At 41.0% G+C, this 20,399-nt stretch overlaps 1 protein-coding gene across 5 annotated transcripts in view; it reads left to right on the forward strand.

Annotated features, from left to right (window-relative positions):
- KIF20B (kinesin family member 20B) overlaps positions 1–20,399 on the forward strand; it is a 1,912,547-nt gene that overhangs the window by 1,415,634 nt on the left and 476,514 nt on the right. For all 5 annotated transcript variants that reach the window (XM_044056921.1, XM_044056924.1, XM_044056926.1 and 2 more), the window contains exon 24: positions 6,929–7,054. In XM_044056921.1, the coding sequence (XP_043912856.1) occupies positions 6,929–7,054 (126 nt within the window). The remainder of the gene's footprint in view (positions 1–6,928; positions 7,055–20,399) is intronic.

Consider the following 20,399-nt stretch of genomic DNA (forward strand, 5'->3'; position numbering starts at 1 on the left):
TTTTTGCCTTCTTGTGGACGGACTTCTTGGCTAGGTTATGCAAGACTGTAAAGGTGGTGTAGTTGCCAATTGTGGGAGTCTGTTTCCATTTTTGCCAGGCTTCATCCCTTAGAGTTAAAAGATGTTTGAGTTCAGTGGATAGCCATTCATTCAGTTTTGGTGGGAGTATAAAGCCTGTGGGTAAATGGGAAGAAATTGTCTTACAACTAGAGTAGAAAGTTGGTTAGGCTTACAGCTGCTATATTAGCTTCATAAAAGGAGAGTATATAGTTCCATTTTTGGGCTGTGAGAAAGGTTTAGAGTTTGTCTACTTTCATACTATGGTTTCTGAAGGATTTTAATATTGGTGGTAGTTTTATGGGACGGTTGGGAATTGTAAAGTTGACTGGAGAGTAGTTGCTTAGTGATGGTGGCAGAATGTTTATTTTGGAGATGGAGTTTAATATATTTAGAATGATTGCTAATCCTTCAACGATAACTTACGTACTAAACATAGCAATAGATCCTTACATCCCAGTCCGTCCAATTCGACAACATGCTAATTTGTAGACCTGAAGGATTTTCCTTCCTTGATCAAAGGCAAAGGGAAGTGTGCTTTTAGGTTCAGGTGCCAAACTCGATCGGAGTATATTATTATGGGAGAGTACATTTTGGAAGGTTCTAAGGCAGGAGTACTGAATCGGCCAGAATGGATTCAAGGGGAAGTCTGAGGACCCATATGTTGTAGCAGATGGAGTGAGATGACAGGATCTGTTATAGTAAGTACAACATTTTTTTTTTTTAGTCCTGTTGCGTACTTTCTGCAATCTTGCATAGGTAATGAGTCTTGCTAAGGTCAACAGCTGCTATTAAAACAGGAGTGTTATGAAAATGTTTTCCATTGCCTTTATTGCGGAGAGGGAAAAAACAGATTCTGTGCACCTCTTTCGGGGAGGGGGGGCATGAAAATTAGCAAATGACTTGATATTTTACAAGAAAAATATTTTCTGACTTCTCTGTAAATGTTACATAAAGCTGTAATACTATATTTAAGTCCTCTTAATGTCATATAAAGTAGTATAAATTAACAGCATTACACATCACATAGTTTTTAGTTTGTTAATAAGATGTAAAAAATACTTGTTAGGTGGTTAGATGATGATGTAGTTTGTCCTGCACAATCTCGGGTTTCAGTAAGGATGTCCCACTTTGGGCATTTAAAAGGATAGCTGTCTTAATAGTTAAGCACAGCGTTTGTATATGATGCACATGTAAGTCTTACATTCTGTAACTTCAACAGTTTTATGGAAGGCAATGTTAGTCTTATACATACGGATATCTCATGGAAAGCAGTGTTAGTCTTATACATACGGATATCTCATGGAAAGCAGCGTTAGTCTTATACATACGGATATCTCATTGAAAGCAGTGTTAGTCTTACACATACGGATGTCTTATGGAAAGCAGTGTTAGTCTTGTACATACGGATGTCTCATTGAAAGCAGTGTTAGTCTTATACATACGGATATCTCATTGAAAGCAGTGTTAGTCTTACACATACAGATATCTCATGGAAAGCAGTGTTAGTCTTATACATACGGATATCTCATGGAAAGCAGTGTTAGTCTTACACATACGGATGTCTCATGGAAAGCAGTGTTAGTCTTGTACATACGGATGTCTCATTGAAAGCAGTGTTAGTCTTATACATACGGATATCTCATTGAAAGCAGTGTTAGTCTTAAACATACAGATATCTCATGGAAAGCAGTGTTAGTCTTATACATATGGATATCTCATGGAAAGCAGTGTTAGTCTTATACATACGGATGTCTCATGGAAAGCAGTGTTAGTCTTGTACATACGGATGTCTCATTGAAAGCAGTGTTAGTCTTACACATACAGCTATCTCGTGGAAAACAGTGTTAGTCTTATACATACGGATATCTCATGGAATGCAGTGTTAGTCTTATACATACGGATGTCTCATGGAAAGCAGTGTTAGTCTTGTACATACGGATGTCTCATTGAAAGCAGTGTTAGTCTTACACATACAGATATCTCATGGAAAGCAGTGTTAGGCTTATACATAGGATGTCTCATGGAAAGCAGTGTTAGGCTTATACATACATATGGATGTCTCATGGAAAGCAGTTAGACTTATACATACGGATGTCTCATGGAAAACAGTGTTAGGCTTATACATACGGATATCTCATGGAAAGCAGTGTTAGTCTTACACATACGGATGTCTCATGGAAAGCAGTGTTAGTCTTATACATACGGATGGATATCTCATGGAAAGCAGTGTTAGTCTTATACATATATGGATGGATATGTCATGGAAAACAGTGTTAGTCTTGTACATATGGATATCTCATGGAAAGCAGTGTTAGTCTTGTACATACAGATATGTCATGGAAAGCAGTGTTAGTCTTGTACATACAGATATCTCATAGAAAGCAGTGTTAGTCTTGTACATACAGATGGATATCTCATGGAAAGCAGTGTTAGTCTTACACATACGGATGTCTCATGGAAAGCAGTGTTAGTCTTATACATACGGATATCTCATGGAAAGCAGTGTTAGTCTTATAAATGCGGATGGATATCTCATGGAAAGCAGTGTTAATCTTACACATACGGATGTCTCATGGAAAACAGTGTTAGTCTTATACATACGGGTATGTCATGGAAAGCAGTGTTAGTCTTGTACATACGGATGTCTCATAGAAAGCAGTGTTAGGCTTATACATAGGATGTCTCATAGAATGCAGTGTTAGTCTTATACATATGGATGTCTCATGGAAAGCAGTGTTAGTCTTATACATACGGATGTCTCATGGAAAACAGTGCTAGCCTTGCACATACGGATGTCACATGGAAAGCAGTGTTAGTCTTATACATACGGATGTCTCGTGGAAAACAGTGTTAGTCTTGTACATACGGATGTCTCATTGAAAGCAGTGTTAGTCTTATACATATGGATATCTCATGGAAAGCGGTGTTACTCTTATACATACGGATATCTCATGGAAAACAGTGTTAGTCTTACACATACAGATATCTCATGGAAAGCAGTGTTAGTTTTATACATACAGATGTCTCATGGAAAGCAGTGTTAGTCTTGTACATACGGATATCTCATTGAAAGCAGTGTTAGGCTTATACATACGGATATCTCATGGAAAGCAGTGTTAGTCGTGTACATACGGATATCTCATGGAAAGCAGTGTTAGGCTTATACATACGGATATCTCATGGAAAGCAGAGTTAGTCTTGTACATACGGATGTCTCATGGAAAACAGTGTTAGTCTTGTACATATGGATGGATATCTCATGGAAAACAGTGTTAGTCTTATACATACAGATATCTCATAGAAAGCAGTGTTAGTCTTACACATGCGGATATCTCGGATATCTCATAGAAAGCAGTGTTAGTCTTGTACATACGGATATCTCATGGAAAGCAGTGTTTGTCTTATACATACGGATATCTCATAGAAAACAGTGTTAGTCTTATACATACGGATATCTCATAGAAAGCAGTGTTAGTCTTACACATACTGATATCTCATAGAAAGCAGTGTTAGTCTTGTACATATGGATATCTCATAGAAAGCAGTGTTAGTCTTACACATATGGATGGATATCTCATGGAAAGCAGTGTTAGCCTTGTACATATGGATATCTCATTGAAAGCAGTGTTAGGCTTATACGTAGGATGTCTCATGGAAAGCAGGGTCTGTCTTATACATACGGATGGATATCTCATGGAAAGCAGTTAGTCTTATACATACGGATATCTCATGGAGGTGTCTCATGGAAAGCAGTGTTAGTCTTATAGATACGGATGGATATCTCATGGAAAGCAGTTAGTCTTATACATACCGATATCTCATGGAAAGCAGTGTTAGTCTTACACATACGGATGTCTCATGGAAAGCAGTGTTAGTCTTATACATACGGATGGATATCTCATGGAAAGCAGTGTTAGTCTTATACATACGGATGTCTCATGGAAAGCAGTGTTAGTCTTATACATACGGCTATCTCATGGAAAACAGTGTTAGTCTTACACATACGGATATCTCATAGAAAGCAGTGTTAGTCTTGTACAGAAAGCAGTGTTAGTCTTACACATACTGATATCTCATAGAAAGCAGTGTTAGTCTTGTACATATGGATATCTCATAGAAAGCAGTGTTAGTCTTACACATATGGATGGATATCTCATGGAAAGCAGTGTTAGTCTTGTACATATGGATGTCTCATGGAAAGCAGTGTTAGGCTTATACATAGGATGTCTCATGGAAAGCAGGGTCCGTCTTATACATACGGATGGATATCTCATGGAAAGCAGTTAGTCTTATACATACGGATATCTCATGGAAAACAGTGTTAGTCTTACACATACGGGTGTCTCATGGAAAGCAGTGTTAGTCTTATAGATACGGATGGATATCTCATGGAAAGCAGTTAGTCTTATACATACAGATGTCTCATGGAAAACAGTGTTAGTCTTACACATACGGATGTCTCATGGAAAGCAGTGTTAGTCTTATACATACGGATGGATATCTCATGGAAAGCAGTTAGTCTTATACATACGGCTGTCTCATGGAAAACAGTGTTAGTCTTACACATACTGATGTCTCATGGAAAGCAGTGTTAGTCTTATACATACGGATGGATATCTCATGGAAAGCAGTGTTAGTCTTATACATACGGATATCTCATGGAAAGCAGTGTTAGTCTTACACATACGGATATCTCATGGAAAGCAGTGTTAGTCTTATACATACTGATGGATATCTCATGGAAAGCAGTGTTAGTCTTATACATACGGATGTCTCATGGAAAGCAGTGTTAGTCTTATACGTACGGCTATCTCATGGAAAACAGTGTTAGTCTTACACATACGGATGTCTCATGGAAAGCAGTGTTAGTTTTATACATACAGATATCTCATGGAAAACAGTGTTAGTCTTACACATACGGATGTCTCATGGAAAGCAGTGCTAGTTCTATACATATGGATGGATATCTCATGGAAAGCAGTGTTAGTCTTATACATACGGATGTCTCATGGAAAGCAGTGTTAGTCTTATACGTACGGATATCTCATGGAAAACAGTGTTAGTCTTACACATACGGATGTCTCATGGAAAGCAGTGTTAGTCTTATACATACAGATATCTCATGGAAAGCAGTGTTAGTCTTATACATACGGATGTCTCCTGGAAAGCAGTGTTAGTCTTATACATACGGATGGATATCTCATGGAAAGCAGTGTTAGTCTTATACATACGGATGTCTCATGGAAAGCAGTGTTAGTCTTATACATACGGATATCTTATGCTCAAGGATTATGGTTTTGATGGTGTTACTCTGCTACAATGTAACAAATTGAGGGGGTAGTACTGCAAAAGAAGTGTGGAACTGTAATGTATGAAGGTGTCTGTACCCCCTTTTAAAAACAGCTCATAACTCAAATTCAGGAACAGATAGTTGTGCATTTTTGTCCAGTGCTTGTAATGTACATTTGAAGTAAAACAGCATGCATATTAGCACTTTTTTTGAACTTTCAGGATAAAAAAAGAACTGCTGCAGAGACTGGTGAGCTGGTGAGCAGCAGTACCACTTGAAGTGTCGATTAACAACTCTTGGATTGCAGTGGTAGCTTTGACACCTCAGGAAGTTTGTGGGGGGAGGGTCTAGGAGTGTTTTTCAGGCTATAAAATCAAAATGCTTACAAAAGCCTGCAGTTCAACTGCTTGCTTTGGCTGGAACTACATAACTGCTATGAACAGCTTGAAAAAAATCTCTGAGAGAGAAATGTATAGTATTGTTATTCAGGAAAAAGATTGAAGACGCCTCACTGCTGACACTGATGACAATTGGAATAGAAAGACACCACCAATTCCTGATGTCTAGCATGACTTGTACAAAGATAAAATCCCATTATATGACACACTTCATGCCAGCCATTTTGTGGAAAAAACATATTAAAACTTTCTAAGAAGCACTTAGAATTGTTGTGATGCATTAATATAGCTCTGAAAACAAAGATACTATGAAGAAAATATAATGTTTTGAGTTCCAGGGCAGGGTTTCCTTTAAGGGGATTCCTACCTGAAGTATTACTACTTTGTTTTGAGCTGATTTGCTTTTGTTGTGTTTTTTCCCTTTTCTTTCCTTTATCTTTCTTTTTTTTTAGGGACACTAATCAGGGTTCACTCCAGTTGTACCAGTCATTCCAGAGGACCCCTGAAGCATGTTAGTACAGATAATTGAGTGCTCATCCTTTCAACTGATGTTTAAGAAAACATCTGCAGTGGGTGTAATATTATGTTATTCCTTCTTGTATTGAAAAATGTAGCTGTTACAGGATTGAAGCCGAAGTTTTGTCAGTAGGCTTTAAGTTTATAATTCCAGATATTTTTTTCACCATTACACTTTCCTGAGTAGGAGGGGCAAGAACTTGGGTATTAGAGTATTCCTTAATTGTTGACTAAGAGCATCATGCTCTGTCAGAAGTTGAGTGTTGTGGAACCATTATACAAGAGCACATGACTTTTAAGGGCTGTGACACCGCAGTAGCTCAAGAAAGATGGTCTTGTGAGTTCTTCTTCTTCCTGGGAATCGTCTTGAAAATATATTGATATAGTGAGCAGCAACTTGTTTGAATTTTGGTAGTGGTAATCAGTCAACGTGTATTTATAAAACTAGCATACGAGGCAAGGATAAATCTGTATTAACTTTCTCTTATTCCTTATTACTTAAATTAGGCATTTAGCAAAATGGGCATGTATTTGAATAATTGCGTAAATGTTGCATTAGCTAGCAATCCAGTTGAACCTAATTTGTGATTGGCTTTGTATTTGAAGTGGTATTTTTCACAGAACCATAGATTAATGATGTAAATTTCTGTCTCCTTTTGCATAGAACTGCAAGCAAAAGAGAAAATCATAAGTGACATGCAGCTTGCTTTAACAGAGCAAGAACAGACTCAAGAAGAGCAAGATGTTGTAATAGACACAAAACTGGAAGAGATTGCATTATTAACCACAAGTAAGTACGGCGTTAAGAATGTACAAATTACGCTTGTTAAGTATATGGCCAAATAATGTTTGCATAACCACTAAAAATGATTCAGCTTTAACAGGCTGAAAAAGAAAATAAATTTAAGAAAATCAGTATTGGTGCAAACAATGAACTGAAACTCTGGTTAAACAAATACCAGTGTTATGAACTGTACTCATCAAATTTTATAAAAATTGTTATGACTTTGTGCCTTAAAAGAAGGGAGATAATCTGTCCGTTGAGCAAAAGATGTCAGTGTGTAGGGACTGTATTTTGTGTATCACTAGATTATCCTGAAGTGTCAGCCAAGAGGTTCTATATTTGTATTTCTATTCATTTTTCATGGGCCGTTTTTATAACTTACCTTTTGAACTGAAGTCATCTAGGATGCTTATCTGAAACTTATTTCGTGCATTCTTCATGACATTTATTTGCATTATACAAAAGCAAATTTTAGCAGTTTAAAATAACAGCTGTCTTGTCCATGTTGTGCTATAAACCCATTTATATATGAAGGTTGGCAGTGATGAGAAAATGGCATCTTGTGCATTTCATATGTACACAGTTACATTTACAAAGAACATTTATGCCTTCCAAATACCACCTAGGAAATCACTAGAGATTGCTTCTTAATTTGTGAGAATAAATTGCTTATTCAGTTGTGATGTACTACTGCATTTTTTGTTTTATAAATTTGGGGATTCATGTTGATACATTGACATAACATTACATAACTTCCATTCCTCTGTAGGAATTTTCCTTAATCACTTTTAGTGAATGCCAGGCTAAGTCTTTTTGCAGGGGAGCAAGTGCCCATTCACCATTTGGTGGAACCACTCCAACACCTCCTAAACTTAAATCTACCCATTGTTAGGATGCACAGCAATGGAAAAAAAGGAAAACTTCACAGTTACTGAAATTAGTTTTGGTTAAATTCCTTTCTAGGATCGGCATTCTCTAAATGTGTTGTTGATCATTTGACAGGAGTAGTTCTGACCTCTGGTAATCTGTCTAAAGTTTTGCATGTTCTCCCAGTGTCTAAGTTTTTCTAGGTACTGTGTCCCCCCCCCCCCAAAAAAAAATACAGTATACTGCCTCTTATCTGGCCTCTCTTTAACTGGCAGTCAAATTTCTCCCATAGCTCTAGCAAAAGACAACAGAGAAAAACACTTCCAACTCCTCTGGGAAAAATAAATGCTAACACAAATCTTGTTATTCTGGCTGATTTATAACTTATAAATGCTATTTTGTGTGCATTTTTCTGATTAACCAGCCATTCGTTTGTCCAGCCTAAGGTCCGGTCCTAGTGAGACTGGATAAGAGGGAGTCTGCTGTAGTTACATATTATAATTGTTATATTTACCCTTGTGGCCCTGACAATAGATGTAAAGGGTCAGAGAAGAATAGTCTCCCTAACCTGGCAGCAAATAACTAAAATAAGTAAAATTTGCATGTGTGTGGGGGATCCAGGATGGTTTGCTTAGGAGAGTGGGAAGCGAAACATGTATGAGAACTGTGAGTGTAGATCGGCGTGTGAATGGAATGCTGAAAGGTACTGCTGCAAGCGTACCTCATTTGGGGATTGCAGAGGCAGAGATTAAGGAAGGAATTGAAGAATGGAATTCTTAATGGAGGCTGGGAGCTTGGGAGTTTTTCAACATTCATTTACAGCACTGAAGCTGGAAGAGTTAGATGAATCACCAGAACACAGAGCAGAAGATAGCAGACAAAGAAAAGGAAACTGCTGCAAACAAAGGTATTGGCAGAAGAGGAACTCACCATAAACACTTGTTCATGATAAAGTTTGGGCACCTTTAACTAATGTTTAAGGATCGTAAGAAGTTACTAGACTAATGGCCCTAGGGCCCTTAAAGCCTAGCCAAGTTCTACCTTTATTTCCATGATCAGTCCCTATTGCCCCTGTCCAAGAGGGACACAGGTAGAACCCCCAGAGTGAATTTACGGTTAACCATCCCATCGTCCAAATTGCATTTGAAGAGGGCCAATGAGGTGATCTGTTTGACATGAAGTGGGAGTCTGTTCTAAAGGTGTGGTGACCTCTGGGAGACAAATGTGTCCCTCCAGCAGGTTCTGTAATGGCTCATACCAGGTTAAGGTCTTCAGAGCGAGTAACTCGTGTAACATTTGACTTGCGGATATGCAGCATTTCCAGTAAAGCAGGGTCAGAGATTGCCTTATATGTAAGGCAGAGATCACCTCTGAGTAGTCTGTATGAAACAGAATAAAGTGACCATGATTTTAGATGATCCATATAGGACAGATGCTGAAGACCTTGAATTTTCCTTGTGAGGAACCTTTGTATTCTCCAGTTGCTGCAGGTGCTTGGAAAGGTACATACCAAAAGGGGCGTTGTACTCAATTATTGGCTTGATGAGGGAAGAGTACAGGGAGGTTAGAGCTTTTTTTTTCTGGAGGCAATGCCTTATGAGACATAGAATGTCCTTCTTACCACTGTGGAGACATGGTGATCAAAGGTAAGGTTGCTGTCAATCCAGCCCAGGTCTCTCACCACTGAGTGCCTACTTAGGGTGTTGCTATTGATGTGGTATTTGGCAACAACATTGCTCTCACCAAAAGGAATGATAATACATTTTTTGCATTGCGTTTAAGACCATGACTTTGGCACCAGTCATTTGTCTGTGTAAGACCCTCTTGTAGGATGTTGACAACATTTGGAGATTCTGTGACCGCTTCCAGTTTGAATTCATCTGCAAACTTTGTCAGACACAGACCTTTGGTTTTTCCTTGCACTTCAGAGATATAGATTCCAAACAATAGAGGTCCCAGGACTGATCTCTGTGGAACACCAGTGCTTACAGGTCTGGTGTTGGAGATGGATTCCCCTATTTTGACTGTATGTGTTCTATCATTGAGACAGTTAGTGACCCATCTAACGATATAAGATTGATACCTAGCTGGGTGAGTTTGTCAATGATGCCCGAGTGGGGAATAGTGTCATAAACCTTGGCTAAGTCTAGGTACGCTGTATACACAGATTTCCCCTTGTCTAGGGCCTTGGTGACTGTCTCGAAGAAGTCCACCATGTTTAACTGGCATGATCTCCTTTTGACAAATCCGAACTGAGTAGGGTCAAGTGTTTGGAGATTACCTATATCTTTGTTGATAAGGTTCATGATGATTCGCTCCATGGCCTTGCCGATAAGGCTAGTCAGGCAAATGGGCATATAGTTCCCAGGGTCAGTGGAGCACCACATTTGTGCAAGGGAATAACAGTGGCCATTTTCCATTTAGCTGGGATGAAGCCATTGCTTAAACTATGATTGAAAAGAGTACCCAATGGTGATGCTAATTCTTGTTTGAGCCCAGGTAGGATGCAGCCTGAGAGTTTATCAGGTTCCATAGATGCTGTGTTTTTGGCCTTAGAGAGGGTGTTCATAACCTGCTCTTTAGAAATACAAGGTAAGGGACAGAGGTGGTAAGGATGTCATGGGGTACATGTGGCAGGGCCAGGGGAGTGAAGTTTTCAGATACCCTGTCAGCCAACAGGGCAGCTATGTCCATAGGCTCAGTATATGTGGTATTATTCACTACCGCTTTGGTACAACTCTGGGCCTTTCCTTTTAGGTTACGGATGTAACTAAAGAATGCCTTATGGTTGTCCTTAGTTGAGGAAACTAATTTGGATTCATAGTTTGCTTTGGAGGTCTTCACAAGAAGTCTTATTTGCTCATTTAAGCTGAAGGGGAATGTTTCCAGTTTAGGGCTTGCCCCTCTTATTCTTAGACAGCATTCTTCCTCTTATTGTAAAGCCTGTTAATGGCAATTGTCCATCAGGCAGGTTTGCTCTTCCTTGAGGAGCTTGTTTTTTTTCCTATCCGGTACGGCAGAGTCAATGCAGTTATACAGGTGTTTGTATAAAGCATTGGTGTGGAACTCTGCATAGTTGCCAGTATCATCTGAGGGGGAAGGTGTAGCAAAGCTATTTACACCATCCAGTAAGAGGCTATATTCTGCTTTGGAGAAGTTGTTTAGGTTAGTTGCTGCTGGGGGGGGGTCAGGTGTGATATTTACTTTGAATGAGACTGATTTGTGGTCAGATCTCACCAGGGAAAATCTCGCAGTCGGGGTGCTACAGTGGTCCCCCATATTGGTAAGCACCAGATACAGGAAGTTGGCACCCCTTGTGGGGGTGTCAACCAGCTGGTCCGGGGCATTTGAGTTAGTGAAGTTGAGGAACCTTTGGGCAAGTGAGTTTGAGCACGAGTAATTTACCCAGTCAATGGATGAGTAGTTAGCCGCCCAAAACCATGGTGCTCGGATGTGTCTTGATAGACTCATGTAGCTCCAAATAGGCAAAGTGGGTGTTGATTCAAGGAGAGGGTCCTGTAACTGGCAGTGACTTTAATAAGTGTCCTACCAACAGTTAATTGCACCTGAAGTGTCGCCAGGGAATCATACTGTTTAACCAATATGGAGGTGAATTTATCTTTAATGAATATTGATACACTGCCCCCTTTAGTTTTCATGCCTTCAATTTGTGGTCTGAACGTGTGGAAGAAGGTCTAACACTGTGTGGCTGGGCTGCTCTCCATAGGCTTGAACTGGGTCTCTGTGACTGCACAAATGTCTTTGTCTTCCAAGGTGAGGACTGCTTCCATTGAATGCAGTTTCATGTTAAGACTCCTAGCATTTAGCAGCATAACCCTGAGGCTGTTTTTAGATGGAATTTTTACATTGGGAATTTTGTCCATGTGACACTGCCAAAAAAGGCACTGTGGTGGTGGCTAGAGCCTTAGCCAGTAGCTGAAATCCCAGGGGTGACAGATGAAGACCAGCTCTGCAAAGCATTGAGGTCTGTTGATTATGTCATTTCAGGCTGACAGATACAAGATCCCCTTAGAATGACACCAGAAATTAAGCCAATTATTGAAGTTGATCATTTTCTGTTTGTATTGAGGCATCATCCTAGGTGAAGGTAAAATGCTGCTTAAGGCTAAGGATATAACTGCCTGAGACGCACAGTCCAAGAGTGCAGTCATGTCTCTCTCCATATAATCCAGAGAGGTATGTCTCAAGTCATTCACACCAACATGGACTATGACAGAGTCATAACAGTACCTGTTGTAGAGAGACTTGAGTGCATGTTTGATACGGCAGATCCTGGCACCTGACAGATAGCTAACTGTGACCTTTTCTGTATCCAGCCTGGTGAGAGGGATATCTGTGTGTCTTACGATGGAATCACTTATGACTAATCACCTCTGACTGATGTGTTTGGTTTTGTGTTTTGCCTTAAGGGCTTGATAAGTGAGACACTGTTGCATGTGTTATGTATATTGTTTTCTGTAGAGGGAATACTATGTATAGCATGCTTGTGTTTCTGTTTGGGAGGTCTCTGGTGTTTAGGTATGTTTCTAGTGAGTACCTCCCATATTTAGTTGTGTGATGTGGGTTTGGGTGGAGGAGGAGGTGAGGTGTGCATGCTGACAACCCACTCATTGTCATATGTACTGCCTGGTGTGTGAGAGAGCATGGATTCAGGGTTCTTAATATAGTTGCTTCTCTCACATGTTGAGTTTGTGTGGACTAGGAGTAGAGGGTTGTTGGTGAGCACGAGGCAGTTGCTATACTGCCTGAAGATGCCCATGTCGACCACGCTGGCTGGAGAAACTGTGGGAAATTTTCTGCCCGTAGTGTTAGGTAAATTTATAAGGTCAGGAAAAGAGGTCACACTTGGGAATAGCTAGTGAGTGAGAGGTGTGTTGTACCTCTGAGCCTAGGCTTAGTGTTCTACCTTGACAGTAGAGCAGGGCTGTGAAAAACTTCTGGAGGACCACAAGTAAAGTGCTAAGGGAGATTTTAACAAGCAAAATGTTTGCATCTGTAATCACCAGTTGTAACCACCGCTATGTCGCATTGCATGATGGTGTACTACACACAAACAAGCACAAACGCGGGGCTTTAAAAACTCAAGAATTAACCCTTTTAACTCAAACTAGCCAATCACCCTCAATTAGATGGGACCCAGACAGCACTCTTCTTCCACAAGGGTGCAGAAGGGTCTTCACCAACAAAGATGGCTTGAACTTGATGATCAGAAGTTATAAAACAGACCCAGAAACAGCAAAACTTGGAACTATGTTATGCTACAGCTGAACTAGTACAGTCTACAGTACAATGTGGCAAAAATCAGTTCAGATAATTCAAACAGATTAAATACAAATTAAAAGTGCAATATAAGAGTAAAAACAGGCACTTATAGTTTGTTGAAAGCAACGGATGCCTCACATCTTTCAATATCTCAGTGAAGAGCTGATTTTAATACTCAAGTGATACCAAACAGTCTAGATTCAGGAAGTCTGAATCTGGCCTATGCTATAAAATGAAGTACTAGAAATTCAAAGTGCGTAAAATCACAGTCACAACAGCAAAAACTGTTTAAATAAAGCAGCAATTCAGTAGCGATTCCCAGCTTAGAAGGGTGTAGGCCATTTTACAGTGAGCTGATCGAAGGAAGGAGACACAGCAAACTCGGAGCTACAATATATAACATTAAGTATCCTGTTTTTTGTAGCATAGACTAGATCCAGGCCTGCTGAATCTAGCTTTATTTGTATGCTTGTTGTTTGTTTATTTCCCTGAAACGCTAATTCCACCTAAAACGCGGCCTTTTAGCACTTCTGTGGATCCCTAGTGATATCTGCATTGCTTACTGTACTTATTTCCTTGTTTCACTTGAAAGAAAGTTACTGTTTGTCGTTTTTGCATTTAAGTTACCTGTAACACATTGCATTTAAGTTACCTGGCACTTGCTCACTAAAGCAATTATATAAGTCAGCTCTAAAAAATTAAAAGCACTACACCCTCACAAACTCCCCTTGAGTACCTTGTTCCCCATTGGCCCTTTTTTCAATTATAAAGGAATTCCCAATACTATTCTAGCATGTCCAAAGGTCAGTTGTCAATCTCCTCTCCGGTCTAGCTGGTGAATCTGGGAATCTTGAGGCAATGTTACAACTGCCTCATGTACACAGACAACCCTCTCCTCCTCCCAACAAATTCCAACACATTTGAGAGATGCAACCATATAACCAAACTGGAGGCTAAGCTCTCTCAACTCAGTACTGGCGTAACCAGTCAGGAGAAGGAAACCGCACTCACTACAATTCCAATCTCACATAGACCTACCACGACAACAAACCAAACACATAAACACACAAAAACATACTCGGAGGCTCTAAATAAAAATCTGCCTAAGCAGCAGAGACCTCCAAAGCAGACACCCAAGCAACCGCTACCCCAAAACAAAACACATGCAACACATAGCTCACAAAGCCAATGTGCCGAACAGTCACAGCCCTTAAGGCTAAACAACACACCTGATACACTTGTAATAGATGACTCTATTGTCAGGCACACTGACGTCCCGCTCACCAGGCTGAACAAGGAGAAGGTCACAGTGAGCTGCCTGTCTGGCGCTAGGATCCGCCACATAACACAAGCACTCAGGTCACTCCAAGGCAAGTACAAATATGACTCAGTCATTGTCCATGCTGGTGTGAATGACCTGAGACGTACCTCCCAGGACTACATGAAAAGAGACATAGAGGAGCTCTCTGAGCATGTAGCCCAGGCCGGTATGACCCTGACCTTGAGTAGCATCTTACCCTCACCAAGAATGATGCCACGAATGATGCCACAATATGAAGACAAGATGATCAATTTCAACAATTGGCTTAAGTGTTGGTGTCATTCAAAGGGGATCCAATGCCTGTCAGCCTGGGATGACATGCTCGACAAGCCACGATGCTTCGCTAGGGACGGCTTGCACCTGTCACCCCTGGGCTTTCGGATATTGGCAAAGGCTCTTGCTACCCCCATAGTGCCTTTTTTAGGCAAGGCTCAAAAGACAAACCCACCTCCATAGGTATCACAAGGGATAAGAAACTAAGAGTAATGCTACTTAACGCCAGAAGTCAAAACCTCAAGATGCACGCACTCGAAACTCTCCTTAGCATGGAGAACATCGATATCTGTGCAGTAACAGAAACCTGGTTCAAGGCTCCCGAGAGCACCCCAGCACTACCAGGTTATACCTCATACCATGCTTTTCGGCCCCAAAACTTGGACCGAGCCACAAAAGGAGGGGGAGTATCAATATTTGTCAAAGATATCCACACCTCCAGGTTGGTGGCACAGCACGAAGCATCAGAGATTATCCATGTGCAACTAACTGTGGGTAAAACTGCCTTCCAGTTTATAGCCTGCTACAGACCACCCTCCCAAACACAGGAACCCCACTTGGCCTTCCTGAGAATACTGGAAAATATGAAGGTCTCTCCAAACACCATTATATTGGGCGACTTCAACTACCCAAACATAGACTGGGAGCATTACTCTAGCTCCAACACCCTAGCCCAAAGGTTCCTAGAATTTATAAACTCAAATGCTATGGAACAACTTGTTACCACTCCCACAAGAGGGGAAAACATACTGGACCTGATCATCATCAACATGGGGACACTATGCTCCAGACCAGAAGTGTATCCCTCACTGGTAAGATCAGACCATAAACTAATCTCACTGGATATTCACATCCCGACCCCACCCCCTGCCCAGAAAACCACAGTGAAAAACTTCTCTAAAGCAAGTTTCACACGCCTCAAAACCGAGGCGAAATCCTTCAAAGCTCCCGGGCCTGTGGAAAATACGGCCCAGACCGCAGAATCCTTTATAAACGCATTCTATGAACACCTTCAGGAATGCATGGATCATGCAATCCCAGATAAAACCAGGACCCAATCCTCCAAAGGCAGACGTCCTGTCTGGTGGACCCCAGCCATAAACAAACTATACAATAGAAGGAGGAAGCTACTACATGATAGAGCAAAATCCCAAAAGGGAAGGCATCTCTGATCAGTATTAGCAAAAAACTACGGGCACTCATAAAATCGTCTAAGGCCAGCTTCGAGAGAAAAATTGCACAGAACACTAAGGATAATCATAAGGCTTTCTTTAGTTATGTTAGGAACCTGGGTGGGAATTCCCAGATATGCTCAGAATTAGTCCAAAATGACAAAAAATACACCGAGCCCACAGACATTGCCAACATCCTAGCTGACAGGTTCAGTGCAAACTTCTCCCCCCTCTCCCCACCAAAAGGGCAAATATCTATCCCAACAGAGTGCTGCCCCTGACATCTCAGATGCTCAGGTAAGAGCCGCCCTCTCCAAAGCAAAAAACACAGCATCAATGGGACCAGATGGTGTCCCGGGCTGCGTCCTACATGAACTCCAAGAAGAGCTAAACCCAAACATAAAACTACTGTTCAATCTTAGCCTTACTACAGGATATGTACCCAAAGAGTGGCGTACAGCAACAGTGGTCCCTCTCCACAAAGGTGGTGCCTCAACGGATCCTGGAAACTATCGCCCCATAAGCCTGACTAGCTTGGTCTGCAAAGCTATGGAAAGGATCATCATGGACCTCATAAATAAAGATATTGGGGACCTACAGACACTGGATCCTACCCAGTTTGGCTTTGTTAAGGGCAGATCCTGCCTCTTAAACCTGGTCGATTTCTTTGAAACAGTCACCAAGGCCATTGACGAGGGGAAGGTGGTCCACACAGCCTACCTGGACCTCGCAAAAGCCTTCGATACAATACCCCACTCGGGCATTATAGATAAGCTCACCAGCTTAAATATAAACCCCTATGTCACTAGATGGGTTGCAAACTGGCTCAAGGACAGAACCCACATGGTTAGAATTGCTGGAGCCATGTCAGACTCCAAACCTGTTACAAGTGGCGTCCCACAAGGCTCAGTCCTGGGACCTCTCTTGTTCGGTATATATTTCTCGGTACAGGCCAACACGGAAGGACTGTGGCTGACCAAGTTCGCAGATGACTGCAAACTGGGCGCCATAATCAACTCTCCAGCCGACACAAGCATCCTCCAAAAGGGCCTCATAGAAACAGACAACTGGTGCCAGAGCCATGGCCTCAAGCTAAACGCCAAAAGTGTATAGTCATCCCCTTTGGCAAAAACAAAGTGCCCACAAATTACCACATAGGTGGTAATCCATTAAGTACAGAAGAAGTCATTAGGGACCTGGGGACCCAAGTTGATAGCAATCTCTCATTTGACAACCACGTGGCCAAAGTGGTTAGAAAAGCATTTTATATAGCCCACCTAATCATGAAGGGATTCACATCTAGATCAGGGGAGGTCATCGTGCCTCTTTACTCATCCCTCATCAGGCCCATAATTGAGTACAATGCCCCTTTTGGGATGTACCTTACAAGACACCTGCAGCAACTGGAAAGACCCCAAAAGTACCTCACCAAGAGGATCAAAGGGCTCAAACAGATGCCATATGCTGCCCGGTTAAAGAAACTCCAGCTCTACTCAGTGGCATACCGCCTGCTCAAAGGCGATCTGTGCCTGACGTATAAAGCCATGTCCAACCCAGAATTAATGGACATGCTGCACCTCAGAAAATCCAAATCCCATCGAGCTACGCGCTCGAGAGACTTGAACCTCAGCACTGAAATAAATAGGACATGCTGGAAGGACAGATTCATAACCCAGAGGCTCCCTTCACTCTGGAATAAAATCCCAGTCCAGAGTCCCACATTGACTCTCTTCAAGAGGAATCTTGATGAGTGGATGGGAGATCGTAGGTTTACCCCGGCTATCACTTCTGTGTCACTGTTAGACAGAGGCACAGTGTACTAACCTCAAAAAAAGGCATAGCAAAATTAATTTAAAATGGGTGGCGAAAGCCAAACACACTCTGGCTAGGCTTATAAATGCCCTAGGGCAGATAGCCTAGTATGAACCTATGAACACTCCTGCCATAAGAGTCTAGACCTCAACCCTCCTAATGTAAAACAACTGGTTAGGAGACCAAGTACTTAAACCACAACTAAGACACTTTCAGAATAACAGACGCAATGAGCCTTCAACCAGCAATTCCCAGCTTAGAAGGATGTAGGCTGTCCTGTCCTGCCACAAGAGTTTAGACCACCAATCTTCCTAATGTAAAATAACTGGTTAGGAATTCAAGTGCTTAAACCAGAACAAAGAAACTTAGAACAACAGGCACAATAAGCCTTCATCCAGTAATTCCCAACTTAGAAGGGCAGAGGCTACCCTCTCCTCCCACAAGATTGTAGTCCACAAACCTTCTTAATGTAAAAGAACTGGCCCGAAGCCCAAGTCCTTAAATGAAAACTAAGAAGCTTAGAATAACAATTACAATTTAATCAGGCTACTAACAAGCAGTAATAAATGCAATTGAACACCTTTGAGAACAAACAGCAAAAGCAAAATAAAGTAGGAAGAGACACAAATAGAGTAAAAGCAGCTGAATGAAGTGTATTTTTTATTAAGTAGTAAGAGAGGAAACAGAAGATAATTCAAGATTAAGAAACTAAGGAGGCGGGTCTTCCCAAATGATCTCATTCTACCTAATAGAATGAGCTGATGCGATAGGACTGGGAGGAGTGCCATTTTGTGTGGCATATGCAGCTGCATAACATTGTAAGATATCATACATGTTATCTATGTGCCCTTACTCATTTGGGAGTGAGCATACATTTGAGATCAGTGTTGAACATAGCAGGGTGATGGAATGTATATGGGTAATTTACTTAGTACTGAAATGTGTCATGAATGGAACTTTATGGTTTCTGAAATATGCATGTTCTGTGGCATACCATATACAAGAAGCTTCCAGATTAAATGTTAATCAAATATTGTGTGATTTAGTGTCACAGAATTAATATGAGTTCTCAAAAATCAAAACCGAGAGAGAGAGGGGGGAGGGTGTAACAGAAGAAATCTATGGAGATAAACATTACTGAGTTTTGAAGAAACAAAAGATGAGATGGCATGATAAATGTTTCTGCAAAGCAGAGGTTAAGAAAAAGAAAAACTGTGAAGGTAGTGCAGTGAAAGAAAGTGCAAATCTGATATCTGTTTTGTCCATTCCTCCACGAATGGAGCTCTAATGGTGAACGTCGTCCCCGGGGCAGAGGTGGTCTATAAAACCTGGGTTTTGGGGGTTCCTTGACTGAGAAGCCACTTTAGCACTCATGAACATTTGCCTGACTGCTGCTCTCTGGAAGCAGTTGGGGGGGATCTTGTACCTGCACCCTTCCACCTGGATGTCCATCACTCAGGATGTCTGGGTGCAGCAGGAATAACCAGAGGTTATTCTATTACCTTTCTTTATCCTTCTCCAGATTTAAAGAAAATTCCTGATGTTGAAGCAGGTGTGGATCTTACGGGTATACTTGGAGAATGGTGCTAGCAGCTGCTTCTGTGCATAGGGGTGATATGACCTTATGTTATTTTTCCCATCCATTTGTTAGCAGATAACATTGAGAACTACAGACCTCTGTGGACCATGCCTCTCCCCTTCAGGGAACATCTTCAGTAAAAATATTACCAGCTCTAAATAGCTTGTTTTTCATGAATATAAAATACTCCACTATGACCCACAGGGATATCACTTTCAGATTTGTTGATGGAGAGAAAGATGAAAATGAAGATACCAACATATTCTGTTATAGTTAAGCCAGTGAAACTGCCACGTATCCACTCTGCGTGGCAAGTGGCTGTACTTTAACAGAATAAAGACTACAGCAGATCTACTAAGACATTGTCTAAGCCTGAGACCTGGAGGGATTGTTGGAATCCAGTTGGCAGTTTATAGTGTAATATGAAGTTGTAACTGGCTATGCAAACACACCATGGTCATATATTGCCAAAAGCAAAAGAAATCTGAGAGAGGTAGTGGAAGGTACTTGTACCGGACTGGAGTGTTCTCTCCACAGTGCACTGAAATAACCAGGAGGTGTTACAGCTGTCCTGTCCAAATTTTAACATTGCCCCCACCAGTTTCTCATCTACAAGGTTTAAATAAGTATCAATCTAATGAGGTTTGACTACCAGATTTGACTTTTGAGCCTACAGCAGGAACAGTGTAATCTAATAACTGTAAAGTGTCTAAGTTTTGTGGAATTATTAGAAAATTATTATGACTGTTACATGTTACAAGGACTGAGTTTTAATGCTGCCGTCAGACTAGTACCAATTTGTACTGCATATCTTATATGTATATGATCTGTGCATGAATCTACCTAAACATGATGAATGTCATGTGACATCCGTACTTTGTAAATTAGTGAAAGACATTTTGTGCATATACAGCTTGTTAAGGGGAAGGATGTACCGTATAGTGCAGTTTGTTTAAGAAGGTCATAAGGCATGCCTGTGGAAATGTGGAATGTCACATGATTCTGTCTTGCTTAAGCAACTTGCTGCCATGTCAGTAAAGACAC

Source organism: Protopterus annectens, chromosome 14.part0, assembly GCF_019279795.1.
Source record: "Protopterus annectens isolate FY-2018-M chromosome 14.part0, PAN1.0, whole genome shotgun sequence".
Classification (NCBI taxonomy): Eukaryota; Metazoa; Chordata; order Ceratodontiformes; family Protopteridae; genus Protopterus; species Protopterus annectens.